The sequence below is a fragment of the Agelaius phoeniceus genome, chromosome 2, assembly GCF_051311805.1.
Source record: "Agelaius phoeniceus isolate bAgePho1 chromosome 2, bAgePho1.hap1, whole genome shotgun sequence".
Classification (NCBI taxonomy): Eukaryota; Metazoa; Chordata; class Aves; order Passeriformes; family Icteridae; genus Agelaius; species Agelaius phoeniceus.
Window position 1 is genome coordinate 117864715 of NC_135266.1, and position 12928 is coordinate 117877642.

Below are 12928 nucleotides of genomic sequence, written 5' to 3' on the forward strand. Positions count from 1 at the left end.
GCGGATGAGGGGAGTCCCTTCCCGGGAGCAGAGGCGCCAGCTGTCGCCCGGGAATCACAGATCTCTGGGAAGGTGCTGCATCACCGCAGGAACTGGGAAAACATCCTTGTTTCCATCAAGACGAGGAAGCAGTCTCTATTCTTTGTAACTTGTCTTTGTAACTTTCACTCCTGTAACTTTGCTGGCGCTCCAGGGCATCCCGCTGCTGTTAGAAAGGCATTTAGAAAAGGGCTGTTTCTCTCCTCTCTGTATCACCCCGAGCACAGCATATTCCTGGCAGTTGGAAGCTAAGGAGCTGCCTCTAGGGCAGAAAGCAAACCTTTCCCGTATTGAACAGAGCAGAGCTTCCCAAAAGCCACTCGAGTGCCCTGGAACAAAGTTAATATATAATTAATAGCCAAGATGTGTTTTATGCATTTTAACATAGTTTGTGTGGATACAGTTATATATGATACAGTTCAATATGCTGCTCATGGTTCTGTAGAAACTATTTCCTCAGCAACAGAAAAATACAGTTTGTAATTTTTTTACTTGTGTCCAGCTCCACACAAGTGAGCTGAAAATTTCTAAGCAAGCAGCCATGAAATATAAAGAGCAGAACTACGTACTTGGATAAGCTACATTTCTCATATTAAATTCCTTTCACATGTAAAAGGCTTTTAAATGCTTGCTGTCTCACTCTTTGGTGGTTTTTTGTTTTGTTTTTTTTTTTTTTTGCTTTACTGCTGGTTTGGGATGTTAGTTTTGGAATCACATGGTGGTTCTCCACAATAACATAAAACAAATGTTCAGATTTTCCTTTTCAACTAGCCACTGAGTTAAAACATATCCCTTTATGTAGGAAGGTTCCTTTCACCAAAGTCTGTTCATTTTGAAAAGGATGTGATTTAGATAAGGTCATCCAAGATGAATTTCAGAAGTACTGATGTCCTCAGTATTCATTGTGCACTGAGCTTTCCCTGTAGGTAGAATGACCAGACAAAAAGGCTATCTCGCCCCAGAGATCAGTATTAAACATGACATGCAGATGTTTTAGTAAATCAAATGCAGAAAAGGAAAGCAGAATTCCTACCAGACTGGGAAGCTCCCAGGCCTGAACAAATTCTGCTCCATTTCAATTATAACGTGGAGATCTAATCTAGAGTGACAGAAAGGACCGAAATGTTGCTGTAACCTTTAAAAGCAAAGTATGCAGAGCGTGGGGAGAAGTTTTCAGCTGCTCCAGAGGCAGGTGCTGTGTCCCAGGGCTGGCAGAGGTGAGGTGACACGCTGCTGCGGTGCCACCTCAGGCTGTTTCATGCCGTTCAAGGATGATCACACGCTCCGGGAGGGCAGCTTTGAGCGGGCTCTGGGGCGTTGCTGATTTCCCTTGGTTGCTCCCTCCCCCGGCAGGAGCAGCAGCTGATTTTCCTGAGCTCTGCTGATACCCATGGCCACAAACCTGGCCCCTTTCGAGCCTTGCAGCTGCTCTACCCCTCAGCCCAAGCTCCTTTCCTCTCTCCTCCTGTCCTGACCCTCTGACAGTGCCCAGCGTTCCTTCCTGCGCTGCTGCCAGGCTCCAGCCGCTGCCCCCGGGGTCTCTGTGTTCCCCTGATGCCAGCCTCAGTCGTGCCAGCAGCTTCACCCTGCCCAGAGCCCGTCTGTTCACAGCAGACCTCGCTGTTTGCGTGGAACAGCCCAGGGATGCTCCCTCTGGGACCGGGGGTGCTCTGCCAGGGGGGCAGGGAGCCGTGTGCAGTGAAAGGTTGTCATTACTGTTTGTAACTTTGGATTGGGGGTCTGCATCCTCTCTGCTACCTACAGCTGCACGTTCTTGCTCTCATCTGTCTGGCTGGTAGCTATGAGGAAAAAACCTGTCTATTTCATTGGCTTTTCTGTTAGTTTAGCTGGGGTTTTTAAGAGAGGCATTTCTTCACTGTGCAATAACATTTTGTGGATTGCTGTTTTCTAGGGGAGAAAAATGCTCTGAAATAAGACACCAGCAGCAGTTCAAAATTCAACCCTGTGAGAACAACTCAATAGTTTCACTTACTGGAAATGAGAGTTTCTCTTATTTTGACACAAGAGTTTCTCTTATGTTGACACAGTAAAGATCTGCATAATCTATGTTTCTCTGGCAGCTTGAAGCAACAAACAAGAAATTTAAAGGTTGGAGTCAATGATCTTGCAGGTCTTTTCCAACCTTAATGATTCCACAAATCTATATTTATTAGTTCCATTAGGTGCTGAAAGTGGAGATGTGCTCTGAGGTCTGCAGTCCTCAGTGTGATTAATTTTTCAGAGTGGAATCCAAGTATTCATGCCCAAATTTAAACTGAAAGCTGGGGGTTTGGAAGGAGAGAGATTTAATCCACAGGTCTTTCCTTAGACCTTCATGAATATGAGAGTGATCCTACAACTACAGAATTTTCTTCCCCTCATGCTGCTCTTCAAAGCACACCTTTTAACTAAAATACCTCTTTATTTTCTCAGTGATCACTGGTATCTTTCACACTTTGGATCAGGTCCCATTGCAGGGGGCTGCTGTGAATTTTGCTGCTTCTCCAGTCTCTGAGCAGCCTGGGCTCCCAGGACACTCTCAGGAGAGCCACTTTTCAGGACATCAGGGCTTCAGGACAGCCATTTCCTCACAACTCCTCTGTGTTCAAGGGCAGGTTCCCAAAGCAGGCCAAACAAGGAGCTGGCAAACCCAGCAAACCCTCTCTCCCCAGTGTCTCATACTGTGGGTGTCCCAGCCTCTGAGAGAGAGCTGGCTTGGCTGGGATGGTGCCATTCTGTGGGACCTTCCAAGAGCAGGGATCCTGCTCCTCATCTCCTCTGATCCCCTGCTCCCCATGCTGGCACTGGAAAAGCCTCAGCTCTCATCCTGTCCCCACTCCCTCCTTCTCCCACCGTTTCCCTGTCTGCTGACAGTGAACTGAGCCCTTGTCCATCAGGAAGCAGCTCCTTCTCTCTGGGCAACCCCGAGGAACATCCATTGGCCCCTTTTTTGTGCTCCTTCCTTCTTTTGCAGCTCTCCTGCTGCTCTGAGCCCAGGCTGACCTGGCCTCCCTGGCTCGCTCACCACTTGCTCTCCCTTTCTTTACCTGAGTCCCAGCCAGGTTTTCTGGGCAGCTCCCAAGCAATGTGCCTGTAACTGAAGATCAAAAATGAAGTAATTGTGATTGCATAACTGGGGTGAGGAATGACTTTCTGGACGTTAACAGAAAGCAGCCACTGCTTAGGGCTAGAACCTTTTAATCTCTGTCCACTGGTGTCAAGTTTTCTGTGTTTTCGTGCAAAACAGTCCAGACAGAACCGAGCTTGGCTTTAACTGCACAGACTTGGTGTCCCGACCCAGCCACAGAAACAAGTGGATCTAATGAAAAAGCAAACCAGTTCACCCAAGAAATATAACCTGCTCCTGTGACCTTTCTGCATTAAAAGTTTCCATTAAGTTCTGTGGCATTCACCCACCCCAGATTCCCCCAGGTAAAAGGAAAGCAAACAAATGCTTTGAGCAAATGCTTTGTTTGTAGTCATGTGGCAGGATCAATCACTACCAACCACAATGATGCAGAGGTTTTCCTGTTGGCTTTGTGGTGGCCAGATAAAATCCTGTACGAATTTTCTTGAGTCAGTTCTGTTGACTCACTGTGGCAATTGTAGCACGTCCTTCAAGCAGGATGTTTAAAGAAGTGCTGGAAGCAGTGATGCAATGAGGCATCTTCTCAACACTGCCTTGCCAGAGTCAAGTGTTCATTGCTTCATTTCAGGAACAGCATTTCATTTTAGAAATGTGTTTCATTTCAGTAGTGTGTGAGTTAAACCTCAAAGTCTGGTTTAAAGTTTCTCTGAGCCAAGTGGGCTCTGGGCTGGGATTTGTTCTGTGGAATAAAGAGGTGTGTGTCAGAACAGAGATTTTAGTTTAGATCATGGTGCTGAGACCCAAGGTTTTGTTTCAGGCTTTTTCCTGCACTTCTTTTTGCCTTTCTGAGGAAGTGTAACTTATGAAACCACATTTCAGGTGTGCTACTATTATTTGTTAAATCCACTGATGAGTTAAGGGATGGTGTGATGCCCTTGGCCCTACAGATACTGGGCAATTCAGACACGAGACACAAAACTCGAGTTCCTGAGCTCCACTCCTCAGAGCCCAACACGTCTGAGTCCATCAGATCCTCCCAATTTTGGGGCAGAACTCTCTCTGCTCTCCCTGGGCAGATTGCTGGCACCTGACACACCAAATGCTATTTTTATTGCAAATACACAGCAGGGATGAGCTCCCCTGTGCCTTCCTGCTCCATCTGCTGCTGACATCCCTCCCAGTAAGGCAGAGCTCCCGGTCTCACCTGCACTGGAGACTTGTTCCAGACAAATACTCAGCTTTTCTTGGAAGGGTCCCAGACAGACAAGGCACTGTCTGACCAGTCAACACTTAGCACAATTCTGTCATCTGCCAGCCATAACCTACAATTGGAACAGAAATATTTTGATGTATTACCCAGCACAGGGAAAATAGTGTCCTAAGGGAGCTGAAGAGCAGGAGGAGGCGTGGCCACGCCTTATTTGTTCAGCACTGGTGAGTCATTTAATCTGAATTTCTAGGCATTTTAAGAGTTTTGCTTCAAAGCTCTATTGTGTGCCTTCTGGCAACAAATTAAATACCAGTGAGGTTTGGCTCTTAATTTAGAATTAATTTTAAAACATCACTCACTATATAAGACCTAATTGAAAGCCTATGGTCACTGGAAGGATTCCCAAGGATTTCACTGGGCTTTGGATGAGGGTCTCAAACCCACAAATATCTGTTTGTTTTTCTTCATTGTATTTAATCTTGGATGGGAAGACAAGAATTATTCTTTCAGAATAGTTTTGCAGTTTTTAAACTTTTCATTTCTTTGGGCTAGAACTGAGTAGAGGACAAAGAAATGTTGGTGTAAAGAAAAACATCAAATCATCAGGCACTGAGAGTGAAGTGGGGACTGTATTTTTGGGGGACTAGGTTGGACTTTCTGTGCTATAAACCATCATAGCACTGCAAGTCTGTGAGCTTCCAGATTTCTGATTTTTTCTGATCTTTTCAGATTTTCTGATTTTTTTCTGAATATCAAATATAAGTGAGGGTACAAAAATGCAGAGCTTGAGTCAAAGTTGTGTTTGCAAAACAAGACCTGTGTTTTGTTTTCTGAGGTGGCAGTGAACAGCCACTGGCTCTCCTGGGGAACATGAAGGTCCATGATCACAAATCTGAGTTTGCAGGCAAACATTTTCCTCCAGCCCCTGAGGTTCTCCTGCTTGCAGTCTTTGGGAATATTCGAAGTGTTTTGTCTTTGGGCATAAAGAGTCTCTCATTCTGTCTCCAGGAACAGTTGCTGCCCACGGAGCCTTTCTCCTGTTCCTTCTTGTGAGTGGCACTGGAAGAGGCTACTCTGTCCCCACTTCAAAGGAGGATTTTGGCAAGGGCAGAAAAGAGCTCTAAAGTGTCCCCTAAGCCATGCCTCTTGTCAGCTGCTTCAGATGGGATGGAGAAAATCTTCCTTTCTACGGGAGTAGTCCCATGATAGGGCCCAGGATGTGTGTTTGCCCTTCTGGCTGCAGGGAGTAGCTGAGAGAAATAGAACTGGCTATAGGGTGGAGTTTACTGCAGAGCTAGGAGTCTGGGGATCAGGAGCAGCTGGCCTCTTCTACCTGACACAGGGAGGAAATAAAACCAGAAAGCAAGAGAGAAAACACAAGCGCATAGGGATCCCTCCAGTTTCCTCAGAAAGCCACTGGGATGCCCTAAACTCCTGGGCATCATTCCTAGGAGACAACACAAGGGAATGGGGGAGTGCAGACAGGCAGGACAGAGAACACCTGTGGGAGGAAGTGAGAAACAGGACAGGCAGGTGGTGTGTAAGGGCAGGGTTCATGTGCTGTGTAAGGGCAGGTTCATGTGTGTAAGGGCAGGGTTCATGTGTGTAAGTGCAGGTTCATGGGGTATGTACGTGCAGGGTTCATGGGCTTCCCCACTCTGCAAGAATGGAACTCACATAACTGCAAGGCTGAGTCCTGCAGAGAGGAAGAGGTTGAGTGGGTCCTGGAGAAACTGGGACCAAAAGGTGACAGGTCTGTTCTTTGTTCATGATGCCTTGGCTGTGTTTTTCTAGTCAGAGCTCACAGCTTGGCTTCTCGTGTGTGCTGCTGCTCCCCAATAAACCCTGTTTAAACTGGGGGGTGAATGAGGCTTTGCACTCTGTTATCTGATGGCTACCTGGCCTTTTCTCTGGCCTCAGCAAAATCAACTCTTGCTTAATGTGACCCTCAGATTTAACACACAGTGGGAATTAGATTCAGAAAGATGGTTATGATCCATGTTGTGATGCACAAGGGAGAAAGATGAAGACAACCTCCTTAGGAAAGCATTCATGTGGATAGAACAGCTCATGGAAAATGTGACTGGTACCTCGACCACTGCTTTGATTGCCATGGCACCCCAAAAGCACCCTCCCCACTACCTTCAGCATTTGCTTCTTGCAGACTTCATCCTTGGTGTGTCAGTCAGGCCAGTGGGAGCACACTGCTCCCTTGGGGTCAGGCTGCTGGCTCCCCAGGACAGCCATCCTGCCTCCCAGGTCACTTGCAGCACTGGGCATGGAGGCTGAATTGGAAGTGCCAGCTCAGGCTTCCATTTCCATGGATCCTGTAGGAACTTTATTTCGTGGAGCCCTGCAGCCCTCAGTTTGAAACTGGCCATTCAGCTTAAAGGGTGTTGAGCTGAGTAAAGGAACGGCAGATGGACAGAGGTCAGGATCTCATCAGATTCATCTCCTTCAGAAATGGGCACCTGAAAAGTCTCAAGGACTGATTCTAACAAAAGCAGCAACTCTGAGTGCTCTGAAAACAAAGTAGGCATTTGGAAATGGAATGGGGTTTGTGGTCACTGTCTTATTAGTGAAACTAGATTATGCCTAGTTTTTCCAAGGAAACATCTATCCTTGCTTAAAAAATATTTAGTTAATACGAAAAAAATAGGGTGATTATATGAAAAACATTTTCCTTGCACAGAAAACCAACTTTTCATGCTATCTCTGCAGTACAAGTGAAAGTTTGAAGTTGGTAGGGTGGTAGTCACTAGAAAAGAGAGCAAGGGTTGAGAGGAATAGTGGAAAAAGGCACACTGAAAAAAATAATGCATGGAGGGAAATTAAAGCAGGTTGGTGACATGCAGGAAGGCATAAATGAAGGAATTACAGATTTTTACATGCATGTGCTGAGTAAAGCCAATTGTGCTAATTTCTGAACAGCAAGAACAGTAATCAATGCTGCTGTCTAAGTGTATTTCTTACTGATCAAAGATTGAGACGTGGAGTGTGGAAGGAGTCAAACAGAATATTGGCAAGGCACTCAGATAAAAAAGAATAAAATGATGAGGCAAGAAACATAGTGTCAGGAATTTTAGAAACACTGCAGCCAATTTGCAGACAGGCAGGGGACAGGGAATGAATGCCCAGAGATCCCTGTGCACACAGACCCCTGGCAGGACATGGCCTGTGGACAGAGCTGCCCTGAGAGCAGCAGAGGGTATGGCAGAGGGACTGGGGCTGAACCTCAGGAGTTCATCTCTCCTCAGTGCCTCCTTCAGAAGCCAGCAGAGAGGATTCTGCTGGAGGAGTCCTGCAGTGCATCCCAAACACCAATCAATATCAGAGCCCTGCTCCTAATGGTGTTTGTAGTAGAGGTCATTAACTATTCTGCCATCACTGCATCAAGTATCTTCCTTCAGATGCACCAAGCTGGCTTGTGTATTTTTAATGAGAGTTGGCACAGTTCTTCACAGAGCTGTGGGAGCTGATGGAGATTTACTGGATGGATTAGCCTTCTGGGACTGCCACAACAGTACATGTGCTATTTCTATCTGCTTTGGTCTAAAATAGATGGGTATGTCTTTAAAATGAGCTGGCAAATTCCTGTGCTAATTCAACCCAATGGAACGATACACAGGAACTGTGTTACTAAATCTGTGTGTGAAGGCCCAGTTCTGAGGGCCTTCACAGCTTGTGCACTGCTCAGCCCCAGCCTCTGAAGATGCTGCACTGCAAAGCTGCTGTCCTACCCAAAAGACATCACCTGAGCCAATGCTGAGATTGCTTTCAGTGCGTGCTGGGCACTGGGCTCACAGCCTGAAATGCTCTTCTCCTTGATCCTTGCATCTGCGGAGCTCAAACACATCCAAATCACAGCACAGCTGATATTCTTTAGGGAATACTGGACTGTTTTGTATACAGAACTTTCCAAATGCTCAGATTCTCTGTGCTTTTCAGCAGAAAAAAAATTAATTTGGATTTCCATACCTTCAGGTCCACTGCTACCCTTATCGTTGCTATTCACAGTGATTATGCCAGGAGCAAATGGTAAAGTATGAGAAACTATAACCCCTTAAGAATTCTTTTTCATACAAAGAAGTATCTGTTTATTCTCCTATACCAGTTTTTTTTTTTTTTTTTGTCAGTCATTTTTAAACTCATTTATCAGTTGTCCTTTTCAGTAACAAGTGATCAGTAAGGCTTTGTCCAGCTGCTCAGCCTCAGTGTTTTGTGTGGTTTTCTGGTGCTATGTTTTTTTAATTGAAGTTCTTTGTCAAGCCAGTGGATGCTGTGACTAATTTGGCTAATTCTGGAAGAAAGGATTACGCTTGGATTCTGTGCTGGTGTTTGAGTGTCAGTAAAAGATTACAATGAGTGAGTAGTCTGGCTTAGACAGACAGTTGCATGGGATGATACCTTCTGGCCTCCCAATAATGGGACCTTTTTGTGCCTGTGTGCTTTGGGCCTAACTTCTGAGCCAGTCTCTAAGGTCCCATGCATGATTCCAGACACAGAGCGCTCCGTACATTGCCATGAATGTGTGTCCTGGATAAATGGGAAAGTGCCTGCTGGGGCTTTCACACAGAGTGTAGAGATGTTCCTGGGACACTGCAGTAGTGCCAGGCTTTCTCATTTGGACAATTCTCATGGTAGTCAGCTTTTTTGGTGTCGTTTCATATTGTTTTAAAGAGTGACATTGATTATTTCTGAAAAAAGAGGAACTTTAAAGCCCTCCTCATTACAGAATGACACTTGGAAAGTAACTGCTGCAGCTGAGCACCATCTCCCCCTCCACTACCTAACCCAGAAAAAAAGGAAAAAAACCCCAATACTAGGTTTAAAACATTAAGTAATGTCAGATTTTTTATGGGCTCTGGTTATGATTCTCTTGCTCAGGGTAAGAAACCCCAAAACTCCCAAGTGTTCTGGTTGCCCAGCCCGAGTGAACACAGAGCCATGGCCTCACTCCATCCGTGCTGGCTGTGCTGCCTCCCCCTCTGCCCTGCTCTTGGGGCAAGGGAATCTCCTTGGCCATCCAGGAGCTGCTGAAGGCTTCTCTGACCTGCAGGGGACCAGGACTTGGAGGGCTGCTGTAGTCCAGCTCCCATATTTAGGCAGCAAAAGAAAGTTTTCCCCAAATTCCCAGCTAACTGATGGTGATGAAGTAAACACAGAAGGAGAGGGCAGGAAGAGTTCAACCCTCACAATGCCCTCTCTCTGATCACCATGGCTGTTATTACTGGCAGAGATCACACCCCATTTCCCCAGCTTTACCCTGTTGTGTGGCTGGATCTGCTCCCTCCAGGACAATGTGTTTCTGGGCAGAAGCAGTAACAATAGAGGGATGCAAGTGTCTCAAGGGGGTGAACTCTGCCAGGGGCACTGCAGCCCACACTGCCCACCCAAGGAGGAGCAGCAGCAGCTGAGGAAACTGGAGAGTGCAGGGCAGGCGGTGCCCAGCATGAGGAGAGGGGACAGGAAAGAGCCTGGGGCTTTTCAGAGAAGGGTGAGAGGAAATTGTGCCTTTGGAGGGGGAGTCCTCCCCCAGCATGGGCTGTGAGCTGCCAAGGACTGACTGCTCCACGCGTGTCTGTGTGTGCAGTCATGGAAAATGCAGCTTTACCTGCTCTGCCCTGTGAGATGAGCAGGTCAGAGACTGTGTCACCACTCCTCTTAGCAGAGAACATTAGGTTTCAGCAATTTCCATTGCTATTTTTATCCCTTATTGTGTGCAAATACTCTCTAGTAACAGCAGAGTCATGTTTAAGCTGCTTGGAAGGCTGGAGAGCAAGATACCTTATTTTCACCAGTCCACCTAATGTCATTTTTACAAGTGAACCATATTGCTCCTACAGAATCAGAGCACGTTTTTTACAAGGACATTTTCTTGGAGGATTGAATAGTTGCAATTGTTGGAGAAAGGTGCTTAGGTGCTGGATTAGGAATTTGCAGGATCAAAGTAGCAGTTAAGATGCCAGGGAACTCATCCAAATCACAGCACAGCTGATACTCTTTAGGGAATACTGGACTGTTTTGTATACAGCACTCTTGGCCCCAAGTAACTTAAAACCTGAAGAACTGAAGTGATCCAAAGCACTGGGTGGTGGCCGTGAGGGTGTGCAGTGCCCAGAGCCCGTGCAGGGCTGCGTGCCCGGCCCCTGTGGCCCTCTATGGCCCGGGGGTGGTGCCCGGGAGGGGAGGCCCCCCTGCAGCCCTGGGCCCGGTGCAGTCACCGGGTGCACCTGGGCATCCGGCCCATTCCCTGGCACCCCTCGGGAGCAGGCTGGCAGAGGAGGGGCTCTGGCAAGGGACTCCGCTTGTTGGTGATCTCAGTTACACAGAAAATGTAGGGGATGGCTTTGGGTGTGGGCTCGGTTATTCCTTTTAACCCCTGAGAAGCTGTGGGGATTGCCAGACTGGTCTCCTTGAGATCAGAGTGCAAATGCAGGGCATGAAATTCGTCCTGTCCCAGTCCCAGTGCTCAGCCTGGGGTCAGGGAGCTCAGCTACAGCTCTGCTCTGCTGGAAGGTGCATCTGCCTGGCTCCTGTCCTGCCTGGGCTCTAGGCAGGGAACAGCAAAGACAGCAATGGAGCAGCCCCTCCAGACTCAATAACTGACAGGGAAGCTGGTTTCCATTGCCCACGTGCACAGCTGGAGCTGGAAAAGGTGCCAGAGAACTGGTTTGACCCATCCCTGGCAGTGTTCACAGCCAGACTGCATGGAGCTCTGAGCAATCTGCTCTAGTGGAAGGTAGCAGGGGTTGGAATTAGGAGATCCTTAAGGAACTTCCCAACCCAAGCCATTCTATGATTACATGATTTTCCTGTCTTTTGCTTGGAGTTCTGAAGTTTCTATTTTAAAACTTTCCTGAAAATCTCTTGTCTTTGGGGAAAGTTTATGAAGGGCAGAAGCGTGAAAATTAAATGGCACATTTTACTTTAAGGGCAAATTTTAATGAATTAAAAGGAGTGAACTTTTTTTCAGTATTTCCTTTGAGAAAACTAATTTTTGTTTTAACAATACAAAAAAAGCCCCTGATTCGGCCACAACAAGAAAATGTTCACACCAGAAAATGTGAGGGGTTTTTTTATAACGGATATATATATATATCCATTATATATATATAAAAGAGTGTGTGAAACACAGCTGCCCACGAGCCAAAAGTGCAGCACATCCTTTTAACAAGACATATAAGGAATACCTTAGGCAGCTGGAATGCAAGGACCTGGCCCAGAAAACCCAGCAATGCCCTTCTGACTGCTGCAGACACACCCTGGGACCCTGAGCAGCCAGGACTGAGCCCAGGATTGTCCCAAAAACACACACCCTGCTGCAGGGCTGCAGTGCAGGGAGGGCTCACACACACCCTGCTGCAGGGCTGCAGTGCAGGGAGGGCTCACACACACCCTGCTGCAGGGCTGGGAGGGCTCACACACACCCTGCTGCAGGGCTGGGAGGGCTCACACACACCCTGCTGCAGTGCTGCAGGGCTGGGAGGGCTCACACACACCCTGCTGCAGGGCTGCAGGGCTGGGAGGGCTCACACACACCCTGCTGCAGGGCTGCAGTGCAGGCAGGGCTCACACACACCCTGCTGCAGGGCTGGGAGGGCTCACACACACCCTGCTGCAGGGCTGGGAGGGCTCACACACACCCTGCTGCAGGGCTGCAGGGCTGGGAGGGCTCACACACACCCTGCTGCAGTGCTGCAGGGCAGGGAGGGCTCACACACACCCTGCTGCAGGGCTGGGAGGGCTCACACACACCCTGCTGCAGGGCTGCAGTGCAGGCAGGGCTCACACACACCCTGCTGCAGGGCTGGGAGGGCTCACACACACCCTGCTGCAGGGCTGCAGGGCTGGGAGGGCTCACACACACCCTGCTGCAGTGCTGCAGGGCAGGGAGGGCTCACACACACCCTGCTGCAGGGCTGCAGTGCAGGGAGGGCTCACACACACCCTGCTGCAGGGCTGCAGTGCAGGGAGGGCTCCCAGGCCCTGCCTCCAGCCCTCGTGTTCCCAGCCCAGAGTGCAGGGAGCAGTCAGGGCTGAGCCATTGCGAGAGCTGGGTGGCTGCAGGCCAGGCCTGTAACCTTGACTGCAATGCCCTTTCCGGAGACTGACTGTGGTTTTCTGATTGTCTGAGGAGCTTGCCGTTTCCTGTGCTGCTCGTAACAGGGCTGATGTTTTCAATATCCTCTAGGGTACCTCACGAAGCTGCTGCAGAACCACACGGCCCGTGCCTGCGACGGGCAGCTCCTGAGCCTGCACTGCCCCCGGCACTCCACCATCAGCGTCCAGGCAGCGTTCTACGGGCAGGACCCCCGCGTGTGCTCTGCTGCGGGGGAGCCGCCTGCAGCCAGCATGGCACGGCCCCGGGACTGCGTGGCACCCACCTCTTTGCAGGTACCACAGGCTGTAGTCGTTCTCTAGGGACTCAGTGCTTTCCCTGCCATTCCTGGGAAGGTGTTCTCAGCCCTGAATGGGACAGCTCTGCAGCGATGGCAGTTCACCACCCAAAATCCTGCAGCTGGAAGGGTTTGTGTGGGCAGCAGGGATTACCATGGCATTGTGAGAGCTCTGGAGATTGCCTTCCGTGT

At 48.6% G+C, this 12928-nt stretch overlaps 1 protein-coding gene across 1 annotated transcript in view; it reads left to right on the top strand.

Moving 5' to 3' along the window:
- Positions 1-12928, top strand: part of EVA1C (eva-1 homolog C) — a 31933-nt gene that overhangs the window by 951 nt on the left and 18054 nt on the right. Inside the window, exon 2 of the mRNA XM_054655099.2 lies at positions 12532-12734. Within this exon, the coding sequence (XP_054511074.2) occupies positions 12532-12734 (203 nt within the window). The remainder of the gene's footprint in view (positions 1-12531; positions 12735-12928) is intronic.